Source organism: Pongo abelii, chromosome 11 (genome assembly GCF_028885655.2).
Source record: "Pongo abelii isolate AG06213 chromosome 11, NHGRI_mPonAbe1-v2.0_pri, whole genome shotgun sequence".
Taxonomy (NCBI): domain Eukaryota; kingdom Metazoa; phylum Chordata; class Mammalia; order Primates; family Hominidae; genus Pongo; species Pongo abelii.
Window position 1 is genome coordinate 75,750,921 of NC_071996.2, and position 16,332 is coordinate 75,767,252.

The window sequence follows — 16,332 nt, forward strand, 5'->3', positions numbered from 1 at the left end:
TCAACCCTTGAACAATGCAGGGGTTAGGGGCACCAACCCCTGTGCAGGTGAAAATATGGGTGTCCCTTTTGACTCCTTTGTTAGCGAAAGGAAAGATGGTGGCTGGACTGATGGTTATTAAGTATGAGACAGTTCATTCAAATGGAGGCGATCTGTTCATCAAGCCATTAGGGGAGAAGTGATCTTTTGCCTTTAAGTGTGGAGTTGCCTTAAAGTGGGATTGTAGTTGAGGACTAGAAAGGAAAAGGCTGGAAGACTTCAAATCCCTTCCATTCTTAATATTCTATGATTCCAGATTATCTTTACTATGTATTAGTTAGGGTTTGGTACCTTTTTTTTTTTTTTGCAATTAATAAAACTAAAAATGTCTGCCAGCTATGACACATATGCCTTTAGTTATTGTTTATGCTGACAGAACCCCAAAATAGTAAAATCATTAATGTAGCTGAAGAATCCAAGTGTTCAAGACACTGTCTAATTGGAGTCTAAAAGATGTTAAAGGACTTTCAGACTATTTTAAAATTAAATTTGCTAAATTCTTTTAAATGATTTTGTAGATTTCCATAATAAATATGGCAAACATTTCTCTTATGGGATGTAAATAATCAAACTCTGTTTCGCTGGAGAGTAATATTATAAAGCACTTAGCTAATCAGATTGTGAGAGTCGCTCAAAATTTCTAACCATGTAATTTTTGCATAGAGAGAGAGAGTGCCTCCTGCTGTGCAATTAACTGGTTTTATTAGCTATAAAATTGGTTGATGCTGGTTGGCCTGATGGCCTAGTGCCTGTAGGGAGTTAGATCTTGGTTCTTGACCTGATTCTGCACAGTTGAGTGTCAGGAAGACTTGGAAATCTTATAGTGGGGACAGCAGCTCAGGCCCTAAGAGGAAGCTGATGAGTTGTTTCTCACACTTCTCTAACTAAAGAGAGCTTTGGAATTTTCTAGACGAGTTAATTTTTCCTTGTTCATTTTATTCTGTATTCAAATTAGGTTTGTGAAGTGGAGTGGTATGGTTTACTGATGATAAGCAGGGCTTTGAGATCATACTACTTGTATTAAAAACCTGGCTTTGCCATTTCTTGTACCCTTGGGCAAGTTTTAAAGTTTCTCTTTGCCTAGGTTTCTTCCCCTGTGAAAGGGTGATTAATATAAGCCCTAACTCATGGTTTGCTGTGAGAATTTAAGGGCTCAATCTGCAGGAAGTTTTTGGCCTAGCTCATAGTAGGTACTCAATACACATTAGCTAGTATTATAGTCTGCAAGTTGAAATCTCTTTGAGTAGGGGAAAGCTTTAATAAAAAATGTTTAGAAGGACCTATGATTTTACTAGACTTTTTTTAAAGGGAGAAAGGGGAAGGAAAATATATAAAAAGAGGCAGAGGCAGGCGGCCTGGCATCAGACTTTATTACTGACATTTACTAGGCAAGTAAGCTTGAGAAAATCAAATCAAAGACCCAATTTTCTCAACACTTAAATACAATACAATATCTCATTTGTGAGAGTCAAGTAAGATAAATGCTTTGGAAATGTCAAAGTGCTATATTTAGGTAAAAACATAAGTAAACAAGGACAATCGAATATAACAACTACATGAAGCTAATTAAAACAAGCAAAATATGTAAATGGAATCCATTGATGGAAGACATAGGAATTTACTCATAAGCTTGACTTGCTTCTGAATGATCATTGATTATAAAGGAAGGGGAAAGATGTCAGAGAAAGGACTTAGCATTGGTGGAGCAACTTGGCATTTGCTGGGCACTGGAGTAGGATTACTGTCTGCCTTTTACAGATGAGAAAACTGAGTCTCAGGTTAAATAACTTCCTCAAAGTCACCTCACTGATAAGTGGCAGAGCCAACATTGTAATGAACTCTGTGTGACTCCAGAGGCTGTCCTAATACAACATGGTTAATTACCTCCAATCCATTTGTCACATATTTATTGAGCACCTACTCTGTGTGCTGTTAATAATACATTAATTTTTTCACAAAAATGGATAGAAATGTAAAGCATGAAGGGATCTGAATGACAATTTTGTGCAACCAAGTCATTTTGTAGGAAGGAAAAAAGGCCCAGAGTGACCAGGTCGCTTTAGGGCCATCCATTTTGGAACGGAATTAAATTTTTACTCACCTAGTCCAATGTTTGATTAAGTTATATTGCTATTCAATTTCTTAGATGCCTAATCCTTCATTAGTTCCAATTTGAAGCCTCATCTGGGGATTTTCTTTGGGGATAATTTCCGTGTGATTGCTTTGACCAAGTTGTATAAGTTGTTTGACAGAAAGCTGACTGAATTCTTGTCTGTGCTTTTGTCACCCAAACTGAGTACGGGTTGTTTCAATATATTTTACTCTTTCTTTCTTTCCTTTCTTTCTTTCCTTTCCTTCCTTTTCTTTTCTTTCCTTCCTTCCTTCTTTTTTTTTTTTTTTCCTGGATCTTTGTTGCCCAGGCTGGAGTGCAGTGGCACGGTCTCAGCTCACTGCAGCCTGGACCTCCTAGGTGCAAGTGATCCTCCCACCTCAGTCTCCTGAGTAGCTGGGACTACAGGCACATGCCACTACGCCTGGCTAATTTCTGCATTTTTTGTAGAGATAGGGTCTCACTATGTTGCCCAGACTGGTCTCGAACTCCTGAGCTCCAGTTATCTGCCTGCCTTGGCCTCCCAAAGTGCTGGGACTACAGAGGTGAGCCACCACACCTGTCCTTACTTTTTCATGTTATCAGTGACATTCTGGTGTGAGCACAAAGAATGTAAAATCTCTTTGCCTTTTTGTGATTTGGAAATAGCTCTTGAATCCCTGGTCTTAAATCTTCCCTCTGTTTCATCCAGTTTTTGCCGCCCTCCTATCCTGCCAGGTGAGTCTGCCCTTAGTTGGGTATGTACTTAACTAGAGAGCAGCTCTAGATCCCTGGAGGGAAGCCCAGGCTCCTCCCAAGTGACTGCACGCAGTGAGTCGGCTGCATCACACCAGAAATACCATTGAGCAATAGGAGACTTCCCAGCACTGGTGACTCCATCTCAGTTGTTTAAGAAGAGTGGGGAAATGACTGGTGTATTTTTTTTTTTCATAGCATTTGTAACTGTTTTTCTTCCAAAGAAAAGTCTTCATGATGTCAAACATCATTCAGAATATAGGATGTATTCTATTATGGGTTTGAATTCAGTTCATTTATCCTTCTTTATTGCCCTGAATACTAAAGAGCATCATTTGAAAAAGAACCTATGGAATTGTGAAGTTTGCTGTTTTTTATGTGACTGTGACTGAATGGGTCTTGTTAAACCCAAAGTGACTCAAAGGGCATGACCTGTGTATGACTCTCTGGTGATTATATACAGGATTGAAAATCCTCCAACCCTGCTTTTAAAGTTGTAGCACAGCAGTTTTAGACGTAGAAAGGCTGGTTTTCCATCTTGTCATACAGGTAAGAATGAAGTTTTTTCTTTTTATTAAAAAAAAAGCCCCTGGTTATGATACTCTTGGGGTAAAAATGCACTGAATTAAGCAGCATTTTGTTTAGTTTTTGACTCAGTCAAGATCCTGGGGTCATGAACCTTTTATACTTTTGATAACTGAGATTGAAAATTCTCCTTCATTTTCTTTATAATCAGAGCCTGAAACAATTAGCAGGCAAGGGAAGTTCTCCCTACATCTTTCCTGAAAGATCTAGCTGTTTTGACATTATAGATTTGTAAATACTGTTTTAGGAGTTTCTAAATCAATAATTTCTCCTTGCGTTCACATTCTTCTACCAAGTACAATAGTTCTGGACTCTGTAGTGATAAAGATAAGAGGTATGCTGCACTGAGGAGACCCTGGTTCATTTGTTGTGGATATTTATGATACTGGCCCTGGCCTAGGAATGGAGCTTGTGTGCAATGTGGCCCCACTACTGAGTATCAGGGGTCCATCTGTCAGCACACAGCAAAGAAGCACCTACCAGATAGCTTTCAGGTCGAATAATGGGTATTGAATGTGGACCTGGCAAAAGGCTGGCTCATCTGTAGAGGTGACTTTGGAAATACATGGCAAAATGTATTGGGTAGAAAATTGGAAATAGAGGGTTTAAGGTTAAGTAAGCCTTTCATCCTTGCTTAATCCTAAAACCCTACATTTAAGTACAAGACAAAGAAAAAGTACAATGCAAAGGCAAGGGCATGCTTGAAGAATGCAAAGCAGCAAAGGATTCTCAAGAAATTGTGCTCATGTAATTGCCTTGGGCAACAGTGCCTACAAAGAGGCAAAGTGCAGCTGTCCAAATCCTCATTCTTGAAGTTTAAATCCACAATGAACTAGTGAACATAACTCTCAACTGTGCTTCCTACTGCAATTATATAATTGGTTGACTGTTATTCTTATGAAATGTACCCTAAGTAACCCTTAAACATGTAAAAGAGCAGAATGAATACTGAAGCAAATTCATACCTCCCGGCATTTTACTCTTCTCACTGTACGGTTCAGGGTTAACATTTGCTAACATAGGCTCTCCATAATTATTTAAACACACTGAATATCATTATCATCAAATATTGTTCATTCATCCTTTAAATGTTAGTGCTTCCTGTATATAGGGTATCTGACTTTTCTCACTCGTGGTATTATACTAGATATTTTATAAGAGGAGCAAAGTAGGAAAGGCTCTTCTAACGGGTAGCAGACCATAGGAGCAGACACGAGAAGGGAGAGGAGCATTATGTAATAAAATGCTGAACCACATGCATACCGAGTAGGTTGAAGTCCATCTAGAGCCCACGTGATTTCCAGTATCCACGTCTTTAGACTCATGGCCTCTCAGAACCTATGGCCTTCTGTAAGAGTAACCCGAGTGAACCCTAGTTTGTTCCAGAGCCGTATCGGGAGAAAATCACAGGTCAGTGGTTAACTAAACATGTTTTTATATGTCTACCGTAGTCCTGGGAAGGTAAGGAAAGAGCTTCACTTTTTCCTGACCCAATCCTAGGGAGAATCTTTCCATGCAAATAAATATTTTAAATTTCATATTCATATGTTCTTATATATATTACATATAACATGCCTGTACTGCTTTTTCTGATTATAAAAATTACATAGACTTATTGTAAAGAATTTGGGAAACAAAAAAAATTATGATCCCTATTCTTTCTGCCACTTAGAAATAGATGACCACAATAATGTTTTCTTTCTTCCTTGCCTTTTTTCTATACACATAATTTTTATTTTTAAAAAATGTAGGATCATCTCCTATATTCTTGAACTTTGGGGGAATATAGTGACCCTGGATCATATTGGCATTTTGGAGATGCAGTTTTTGGAGAGAGCCTTGGACCTTGGATGTAGAGTGCAGTGAGGAGACGGCTTCAGCTGAGTGATTGGATGAACCACTTTTCTTTCTCTTACTACCACACTCTGATGAAATGATATACTCTTACAGTTGATGAGGATCGGCTGGGCACAGTGGCTAACACCTGTAATCCCAGCACTTTTGGAGGCTGAGGTGGGCGGCTCACCTGAGGTCAGGAGTTTGAGACCAGCCTGGCCAACATGGTGAAACCCTATCTCTACTAAAAATACAAAAATTAGCCGGGCGCGGTGGTAGGCACCTGTAATCCCAGCTACTCAGGAGGCTGAGGCAGGAGAATCGCTTGAACCCAGGAGGTGGAGGTTGCAGTGAGTTGAGATCGCGCCATTGCACTCCAGCCTGGGTGAAAAGAATGAAACTCCATCTCCAAAAAAAAAAAAAAAAAATTGGTGAGGACTTCAGAGATCAGGTCCGTGGAGTAGTTATGTGCTTAAATACCACACACACTAGAGGACTTGAAGGAGTAATTGACATTCATGGGCAAAATAAGTGTACCTTGTGTCAGTGCCACATCACACACAGAAGCATGGACCCCGCTGAGACACAATCTTGCTGCTAGGTGGAGGGAAGTAGCTGTTGACAATCAGAGAGAAAAGCCTGTTCTGAGTATAAGATGTAAATGGAACCTGCCAGCCTTATGATGTGGGGCTTCATAAATGATTGCTTTCATTCTGTACCCATCAACAGGTTGTTGTTAGTGTCTTTGCTTTCTTTCACAAAAATAAGTGAACTCAATTTTATTTTTACAATATTTATCACAAATACATATAGAGTACATAAATGGAATACAAAAGGTGTAAAACAAGCTTTAACTTTTAGGTTTTGGGGTACATGTGCAGGTTTGTTACATGGGTAAATTGTGTGTCACGGGCAGTTAGTGTACAGATTATTTTATCACCCAGGTAATAAGCATAGTACCCTATAGGTAGTTTTTCAATCCTCACCCTCCTCCCAACCTCCACCTTTAAGTAGACCCCTGTGTCTATTGTTTCCTACTTTGTGTCCATGTGTACTTAGTGTTTAGCTCCTACTTTTAAGTGAGAATATGTTGTATCTGGTTTTCTGTTCCTGCCTTTGCTCACTTAGGATAATGGCCTCCAGCTCCATCCATGTTTCTGCAAAGGACATGATCTTGTTCTTTTTTATGGCTGCATAATATTCCTAGCCCCATCCATGTTACTGCAAATGATACAATCTTGTTCTTTTTTATGGCTGCATAGTATTCCTAGCTCCATCCATGTTTCTGCAAAGGACATGATCTTGTTCTTTTTTATGGCTGCATAGTATTCCATGGTATATATGTACCACATTTTCTTTATCCAGTCTACCTTTGATGGGCATTTAGGTTGATTCCATGTCTTTGCTGTTGTGAATAGTGCTGTGATGAACATGTGTCTTTATGGTAGAATGATTTATATTCCCTTAGGTTTCCCCCATTATATTCCATTACCCAGTAATGGAATATAAGTATGGAATATAAGTAATAGAATTGCTGGATTGAATGGTAGTTCTGTTTTAAGTTCTTTGAGAAATCTCCAAACTGCCTTTCATAATGGCTAAACTAATTTACACTCCCACCAGCAGTGTATGAGCATTCCCTTTTCTGTACAACTTTACCAGCATCTGTTATTTCTTGACTTTTTTTTTTTTTTTTTCTGAGACGGAGTCTAGCTCTGTCGCAAGGCTGGAATGCAGGTGTAATCTCGGCTCACTGCAACCTCCGCCTCCCAGGTTTAAATGATTCTCCTGCCTCATCCTCTGGAGTAGCTGGGATTACAGGTGTGTGCCACCATGCCCAGCTAATTTTTGTATTTTTAGCAGAAACAGGTTTTCACCATGTTGGCCAGGCTGGTCTCGAACTCCTGCCCTCACGATCTGCCCGCCTCGGCCTCCCAAAGTGCTGGGATTTTTTAATAATAGCCATTCTAACTGATGTGAGATGGTATCTCATTGTGGTTTTGATTTGCATTTCTCTAATGATTAGAGATGTTGGGCATTTTTCCATATGCTTGTTGGCCGCATGTATGTCTTCTTTTGAAAAGTGTCTGTGCATGTCCTTTGCCTACTTTTTAATGGGGTCGTTTTTTGCTTGTAAACTTTTTTAAGTTCCTTATAGATTCTGGACATTAGACCTGTGTGAGATGCATAGTTTGCAAATATTTTCTCCCATTCTGTAGACTGTTTACTCTGTTGACAGTTTCTTTTGCTGTGCACAAGCTCTTCAGTTTAATTAGTCCCATTTGTCGATGTTTGCAAAACAAGCTTTAAAGACACAGAATCTTTAAGGAGTCTATGGCAGCTCTCCAAAATTAAATAAACAAAATAAAATTTGGGATTAGGTTGAAAAAAAGTTTTGAATTGAAGGAAAAGAGTCCTTCTGAAGATGGAGATATTTTTTAACTGTTGGAAATACTTCAAAGGAAGATAATTAAAACTATGATATTTAACTTCTTTTAATATCTCTGAATCAGTCTGTTTGGAACCTGTGTGTTAGTCGATGTCTGGAAACATGGCAAACTGAGCTAATGGCTCGTTTTCCCCTGTAAACGTATAGAAATGCTGATAAAACTAACAACAAAATACTCACAACCTCCTAGGTTAATCAACAAACTAAAACTTCTGTAATTTTTCCAATAAAGGAAAGAGGAAGGGAGAAAGGAACTGGCCCCAGCTGGAAACAATAAGAGCAGGCAAACAATAATCTGTAGAGACATTTTGGTACCCTAATAGGACATGACTATTAGACATTTTTATGAAGAGACCTTGATTCCTCCGTTTATATCTCAGATTGGGGCCCTTTATTTTATGGAGAATCTCAGAGCCTGAGTTAAAATGGGCACTTTGGGAGGCCAAGGCAGGTGGATCATCTGAGGTCAGGAGTTCGAGACCAGCCTGGCCAACATGGTGAAACCCCGTCTCTACTGAAAAAAAAAATACAAAAATTAGCTGGGTGTGGTGGTGCGTGCCTGTAATTCCAGGTACTTAGGAGGCTGAGGCAGGAGAATCGCTTGAACCTGGGATGCAGATGTTGCAGCGAGCGGAGATTGCACCACTGTACTCCAGCCTGGGCGACAGAGTGAGACTGTCTAAAAATGTATCTATATTGTTGCAGTCTGTCCCAGTCTTTTCTTAGATCCTCCAAGTCCTAGTTTGGAAAATTACATATTTATCTTATGGATACTTAGACCGTAGTTTGTATAACTTTAAGATGACTATTGAATATACAGACTGATCACTCATCTCTGCAAAAATTTAGAATGCCATTTTTTAAACTTTTTTATTGTGGTAAAATATGCATAGCATAAAATTTGCTATTTCAACGTAATTAAGTGTATAATTCAGTGCCATTTATTTATTTAGACAGGGTCTCACTCTGTTGCCCAGGCTGGAATGCAGTGGCACAGTCACAGCTCACTGCAGCTTTGACCTCCTGGGCTCAAGCCATCCTACTGCCTCAGCCTCCTGAGTAGCTGGGACCACAGGCATGTGCCACTACACTTGGCTAATTTTTTATTTTTAGTAGAGACAAGGTCTCACTATGTTGCCCAAGCTGATCTCAAACTCCTGAGTTCAAGTGCTTCTCTTCTCCTGCCTCAGCCTCCCAAAATGCTAGGATTGCAGGCATGAGCCCCCGTGCCTGGCCAGTGGCATTTATTGTAGTCACAGTGTTGTGTACCATCACCACTGTCTGTTTACAAAAATTTTCATCACCCCAAACAGAAACGCTGTACCCATTAAGCAATAACTCCTCATTTTCTCCTCCCATCAGCCCCTGGTTACAACCTCTAATCTGCTTTCTTTATTGCTGAATGTGTCTGTTCAAGATAGTTCATATAAGTAGAATTATACAGTATCTGCCCTTTTGTGCCTGGCATATTTTACTTAGCATAATATTTTCAAGGCCCATTCATGATGCAGTGCATGTCCAAACTTAATTCCTATTTACAGCTGAAATAATGTTTCATTGTGTTTATATACAGCCTCACATTTTATCTGTCAGTTGATAAACACTTTGGTTGTTTTTACCTTTTGTTTATTGTGAATAATGCTGCTTTGGACATTGGGTCCAAGTATCTGTTTGACTCCCTAGAATAGCATTTTGCACACTGAGAAATGTGTAGATCTTTTATATAGAAAATTTTAGTCTTCCAGATTTCACATGTTGACTGAAATTATTTCTGTGTTACTTAAATATACGTAAACATAAAACTAAGAATTAACTCCTTATAACTCTCATATACAGGTAAATTCAAAACCAATTTTTCAATTAAACAAAAATAAAATCAATACAGTTTAAATTAACAATTGTTATCCAGTTATATTTATTGAAAATAAATGGCTTATGTTGGTTTTAATAGTATAAAAAGATATACTTTTGTATGATGGACCATTATTTTAGCTTTCATCATTATCATGTTTTCTTTTTAACAGTGAACACATTTTTAAACCACTAATCCATTATTTTGATGCGCAGCTCATTTGCTAGATTATCCCAGAATATAAATCTGGAAAACAAAGGAAAAACAACAATTCAGTGAGAAATTATTTACTACATATTTATTGCAACAGTTTTTTTTTTCATGAGCTCTTGCAAGCAGGTGCCTATAAAGGCAAAATCCAGAGAGTATATCTGCTTGCTGTCAGAGCGTGATTGCAACAACACAGGTTTTAATAATTTGGTTAACCTCACACTTGTTTTTATTGGAGCTTATTTGAATTGCTGACATCATGATGTCATTTGACCTTCATTTATTACAAACATATCACTTACTTATTCAGTCTGCGTCTGTTTATTGTTGGCCCATTTCCATGAAATCAGTACAGCACTCTAAAATAACATGTTGTTTTTATGTGATGTTAAATCAGATTCTTAGTTTATTATATAAGAACCTAAAATCTTATTTCATGAAAATGTCATTTACTTGGAAATAATACTGCAAAATTTTTTGCAAAACATATGAGCACAACAAGGGGATATAGGATAATGATTGTTATTTTGACATTAGCATTCGCCAGCCTAACAGCTGTTAGACATGCTTACCGGCACCTGAAATGATCAATCCTATCTCCTCAAGATATCACTTGGCAATATCTTAAATATAAACATGGAAACTAGCTGGCACACTGAAAATCCCATCATGCTGCATTGTAAAGTGGTCATCCAAGGATTCAGAATATACTTGTATTTATTCTTTATTGATACAAAAATCTTCAATGATCACAAAATTCAGGTGCCCCAAAGAATATTCCAAAGGATAACACTGCCTCAGTTTGACAAATACTGGTTCAAACATTAACTCTATTGCTTTACTCACATTGAACTTTAATGCTTTATTCACAAACAGTTGGTCCTACCACTTAAAATGGGGGCTTTGTGATTTCCAAACTGCACATACATTCTATTTTTACAAAAAACTTTATTATTTCTTAGTAAGAAGTAGAGTTGCCATGTGGATGAATAGTTGTGTTGCACAAATAGTACATCTTCTTCCTACTTGAGAAACTAAACTATGAGAAGAAGGTTGCTTGATGAACACAGACCCCTCTATACACACGAGGCACTCAATAAGTGTTAAGGAATTGTTTGATTAAGCAGTGATAGCCCCCTTCGACACATGTATTACTATAAGAAAACACTGTCAAATCAAGCTTGATAAGTGTCTCATGCAATCAGTGATATTCTTTATCTCAATTTCATATTGACCCTATGCCAACCCTCAAACTTATTTTCCACCTAGTTACACCTTCAAAACCAGTTTCACAGCTGTTTTTAATGAAATCCCAACTCTTATCCTATGAAAAAAACTGATAGCAAATAACACTAATTCATAGTGTACACATTCCCAAAGGGGAGTCCCTTTCTGACCAAAGTGTCTCCATTTTCATTAACTGCTGACATTCTTCTTGATGATCCTCTTTCTGGGGTGGGGACTTATAAATCTCCTACTTACTGCCAGTAATATGCCTTTCATTGAAAAATACTGAATATTTTCTATATTTAACTTACATGATTTTATACCTCATTATATTTATAATTCTTGATTAGCCATATTTTATCTCCATAAAAGTCATAAAATGATGAATATATGATTTATGTAGATATTATCTTTCTATTGACATTAGCAGATATATACTATAGTATCTGGTTTTTTTGTTTTAAAAATCAAGTTTAATAAATACAGCTTATTTTTACCATGTCACTCTTCAGCACCACTTTCTAGTATTTAACAGGTTTCAAAATGTATAAATATGGCCTCCTATCAAATCACCACTGAAGGTCAAGAATCTACCTTTATATGTTTATAGTACCTTGCATACAGAAGGAAAACAATAATATATTTTGCATAAATGATTAGATAAATAAGTGGGTATTACCTGAAAACCCACTTATTATAAAATCTCTACCTTAATTTTGACTCATCTAACCAACAGAAGTTCAGTCTGGCTGTAGCCTCTCAGAACAGACATTTTGCAAAATATATATATTTGACTATTAGGAAGAGGACCTTCACTGTAGATAAATGGGGTATCTCTTCAGTCATTCTCCTCCATTATCAGTCAGGTGGGCTTGCTAGTAAGCACCTCTTTTATTGCTTCAACCCCATTTTCTTTTTAAATTTTCAGAAAGCTTCAGTAGAAATGTTTAAACTTTCAGGAAAGACACCTTTAGCAGAATCACATACTTGTTGGGCACATATATATCTTTGTAAATGTACATAAAAGAAAACTAAGGCCAGGCGTGGTGGCTCACACCTGTAATCCCAGCACTTTCGGAGGCCAAGGTGGGAGGATTGCTTGAGCCCAAGAGTTCAAGATCAGCCTGGACAACATAGACCCCATCTCTTAAAAAAAAAAAAATTTTAATTAGCTGAGTGTAGTGGTGTGTGCCTGTAGTCCCAGCTACTTGGGAGGCTGAGGCAGGAGAATTACTTGAGCCTAGGAGGCCAAGGCTGCAGTGAGCTAAGATCATACCACTGCACTCTAGCCTGGGCAACAGAGCAAGACCCTAGCTCAAAAAAAAATGAATAGGAAGCCTGTTTTATTTGACTATTATAAATGTGAAATGTTATGCAACTTTGCATTTTATTTTTTGTATAGGCAGAAATACTCAGTGTCCTCAGTCACAGAAACATCATCCAGTTTTATGGAGTAATTCTTGAACCTCCCAACTATGGCATTGTCACAGGTAAGAACTCAGTGTTTGACTTCTTTCTTTTTCCAATTACCTAGCTTTAGATTCCTTAATATGCTAAAATGCTTAATATTAGGTTCAGTCATGAATTGTGTGTTACTGTCAGATGTCACTTTTGTTGCTATAAAGCATTAATAAAACTGATTATATCAATATAATTAAGAATAGTGTTTCCACTTTACCCATGTTTAATTGTGCTAATTATATCTGCGTAAATGCTATTTAAATGCACTCGCAGCTGCAATACCAATATTTCAAGGTGCCATTTAACTAAAATTTCATTTAATTAGCTGAAATGAAAGATGTTTTTTGTAACTCTGTGACCTTTTATAAATTAAGATTTCTTGAGCTATTCATGTTGTAATTCTTTGCGAGGCATTTTAATCCCATTAGAGCATTCTTTCTTCAACGTCTCTGACATAAGAACAATATCTTTCAGGTTTGGTCAACTAAGTTGGTAATGACCTTGATCTAAATTATCACATAATTTGGAGCAGCAGTTTATAACTGACAGAAATACCCTTTCTAAAAAGGAGCACATAGAAAGTTTTGCCACATGAAAATACAGAAAGACACATATCTTTAATACTTTATGCTCATATTTGTATAATCCACTGAATAGCTTGTAGGTCTATAATAACTCGGTGTTACAGCAAATAACTTTGATCTTTTATCTTGGCAATTCCTTGATTAAAACAAAGTCAAACAAGAAAACCTTTAAGTATTAGCCATATCTTCTCCCACGGTAGAGATGAGAACCTGGATTGTCTTTATAGAAAATAACAACAAAACACCCTCAATAAAAAGGATTGCGTTAAGTACTTTCTATAAATTATCTCATCTAATACTTACAGTAATCCTATGAGATAGATAAAATAATTCCTATTTTACTAGTAAGAAACTACATCTCTAACTTAAGCAACTTTCTCATGGTCACCTAGCTAGTGGTAGAACCAAAGCGGTATAAATTTCTCAAGCTGATTCTCCACAGAAGCTCCTCTTCTATGCAAGCTAGGTTCTGGAAGCCTGTGAGCTGACTGGTTCTTAAACTCAGAGAGATATGGTTGCTGTTATTCCATCTTCTGGCGGCAGGTAGTTTAACATGCTTTTATTCTTAGTAGCATTTTAACCTAAGTTCTTAAGTGGAGGGACTTTTTTTATCCCCAATTCACTGTCTTTAGATCTGTGACTGAAATGGGGCATGTAGCAATTTTTATCTTGAGTCTGTATTTCTTATAAACGTGAATACTCAAGAATGGGTTATATTGTTGGTTGAAAGGGAGGTAACCATACCTCACATTTTAAGTCAGATTTCTGATTTTAAGTTAAACCTTTCTCTGACCCAAATACCATGTGGCTCCTTTTTTCCTTGTCCATTGTATCTACTTCTTTTTACTAGTTATATTTACTTTTTAAATCTGAATCCAGTGTTCTGATCCTCATTTGTGGCTGATGTTATTCCTCCCTGAGAAAGTGTGATACTCCCAAGAGATTAGAAACTCTGTTTCTTATTATATACTCTTGATGTTTAATGCTTTTTGAAAATATTTTTGGCCAACTAATGAGCTATTCATGAAGTTTTCTAGTTTCTTGAGGTGAGGGTGAAGGGTAGAAAAGCGGACTTGAGTGGTGATATGAAATTCTTTTTCCAAGAGTTTACTCTCAGTAGGAAGATATGAAACATTCTTAGGCAGCATATTTCTCCTACGTCACCTCATCTGAAAGAGGGAGAAAGAATCCAAGAAGTTTGCTTTCATTCAGTATTTGTATCAGACTAGTCAGTCCTTTATTTCATTCATCCCTTTAGCATTCTCTACTCATACTTGCACCTACCCAAATTCTTCAGTTAAATTGATTAGTTTTTTATGGATCTATATCTCTTTCCCTGTAGAGCCAGTAAGTAAGCAACTGTTAACATTAAACATAAAGAATTAAAGCAACACAAGTTTCAGATTATGAGGTAGCAGTAGATTGTATATTTATAGCTCTTATTGACCTATGAGATTGATTATTAAAGAGACCTGTTAGGTGAGTTTTAGTGTTTTGAATGTATTGATTTGATATGATTATCTTTGTTCCTAGAGATGTTAGTTTTAATTAACTGAGTGCTTGTTTATGTGAGCCTTTCAACCTACCTTCTACAGCTATGTTCTGTGCATGGGTAGTAGAAAATATGACAACTGAGCCCAGTTTGGGAGTGAAGAAATCACATGGATTAGTGATGATAACACTTACTCAGCCACTGGAAATGAGCACAAATAAGTCTTAGTATGAGGCGGTTATGAGAGAAACAAAGATAGGTGGGAAAACTGACCTTGATCACCCAGCCCCAGCCAGATACCACTCTGTGAACCTTATCATATTTATCAAATAGTGGAGGCTCTGAAGGAGGAAGCTTGGATGGCTTGAATACATTCAATTTGAGGTAGTTTTTTTTTTTTTTAATAGAAAAGGTTGTTGCAGCAGGCAGCTGTTGTCATTCATGCTGAGAACTTGAGAGAATGATTTTTCAGAGTGGTGGAATGGAATGAGCAATGGAATGGGAATTGTGAGATGTGAGATCTTGATTCTGCCAGAGCTTCATAGATGGGTCACTGATGATCTCTCTCTGTCTCAGTTTTCTCATGTGAATGAAGGGACTAGAATACATGATCTCTGGGTGAGTGTGTATGTGTGTGTATACTTGTGCGTGTGTGTTTGCTGAAACTTTTTTATCATAGACATATAAAACCTGCTTATCAGGGGACCCAGGGAAGAGACTAAGAGGCAGCTGCCAATTTATTTCCCTTGGAAAGGAAATGAACATCTTTCTCCCAGATCTACAAAGAAATGGGATGACAAGAAACTCAGAGTCCAAAGACAAAAGAAAAGATAAAATAATGGATCATCTTTTCTTTTCTTTCTTTTTTTTTTTTTTTTTTTTTTGAGACGGAGTCTTGCTGTGTCGCCAGGCTAAGTGCAGTGGTGCAACCTGGGCTCACTGCAACCTCCACCTCCTGGGTTCAAGCAATTCTCCTGCCTCAGCCTCCTGAGTAGCTGGGACTACAGGCGTGTGCCACCATGCCCAGCTAATTTTTGTATTTTTAGTAGAGACAGGGTTTCACCATGTTGGCCAGGATAGTCTCTTGACCTCATGATCCGCCTACCTCAGCCTCCCAAAGTGCTGGGATTACAGGCATGAGCCACCGCGCCCAGCCTGGATCATCTTTTCTTTGACCTTTGGAAACCTCTTCATTCTGTACTACTCCCATTCTTTTATTTCTTTGTGTGTGTGTGTGTGTGTAAAACATAAATACGTGAGGGCAGGGGGAGCTCCTGGGAGATGAAGGAAGGAGTTGCTGGATATCAGACCATGTAGCTCTTTTGTAGCAAGCCAGATTGGAGAGGAACCCACACCCAAAGTATCTGGTAATCTAAGAGTAAAGAAAGAGTGGCAGACTGGGTCCCAGGGTTCCGGTGAGAAGTGATTTAGGATCCCAGATGCCTGGAAATTGCTCTTTGTTCGCAGGGGCTGATCTCTTAAGTTACCTGTTCTGCGTTAGCCTCTATTACTCCTCTAAGAGAGGAGACTAGTTCTGCGTGATTTCTCAGCAGGCCCAAATTCTCATTAAACCCAGCCAAGGAAAACATACTAATTTTTAAGTGCCCAATCTCATTTCCCTTAACTTGATCTTGATTTATTTTAAGCACAGATACATCTAATTTGCATGTTTTGATATTGTGCTAGTCTTTTTTTATTAGTCAATTAGAGACAAGTGTCACATTTTGTTATAACACATTTCAGACACTTGCA

At 37.8% G+C, this 16,332-nt stretch overlaps 1 protein-coding gene across 6 annotated transcripts in view; it reads left to right on the plus strand.

Annotated features, from left to right (window-relative positions):
• Positions 1-16,332, plus strand: part of MAP3K20 (mitogen-activated protein kinase kinase kinase 20) — a 193,648-nt gene that overhangs the window by 81,695 nt on the left and 95,621 nt on the right. For all 6 annotated transcript variants that reach the window (XM_024243283.3, XM_024243279.3, XM_024243281.3 and 3 more), the window contains one exon: positions 12,446-12,533. In XM_024243283.3, coding sequence (XP_024099051.1) covers positions 12,446-12,533 — 88 coding nt within the window. The remainder of the gene's footprint in view (positions 1-12,445; positions 12,534-16,332) is intronic.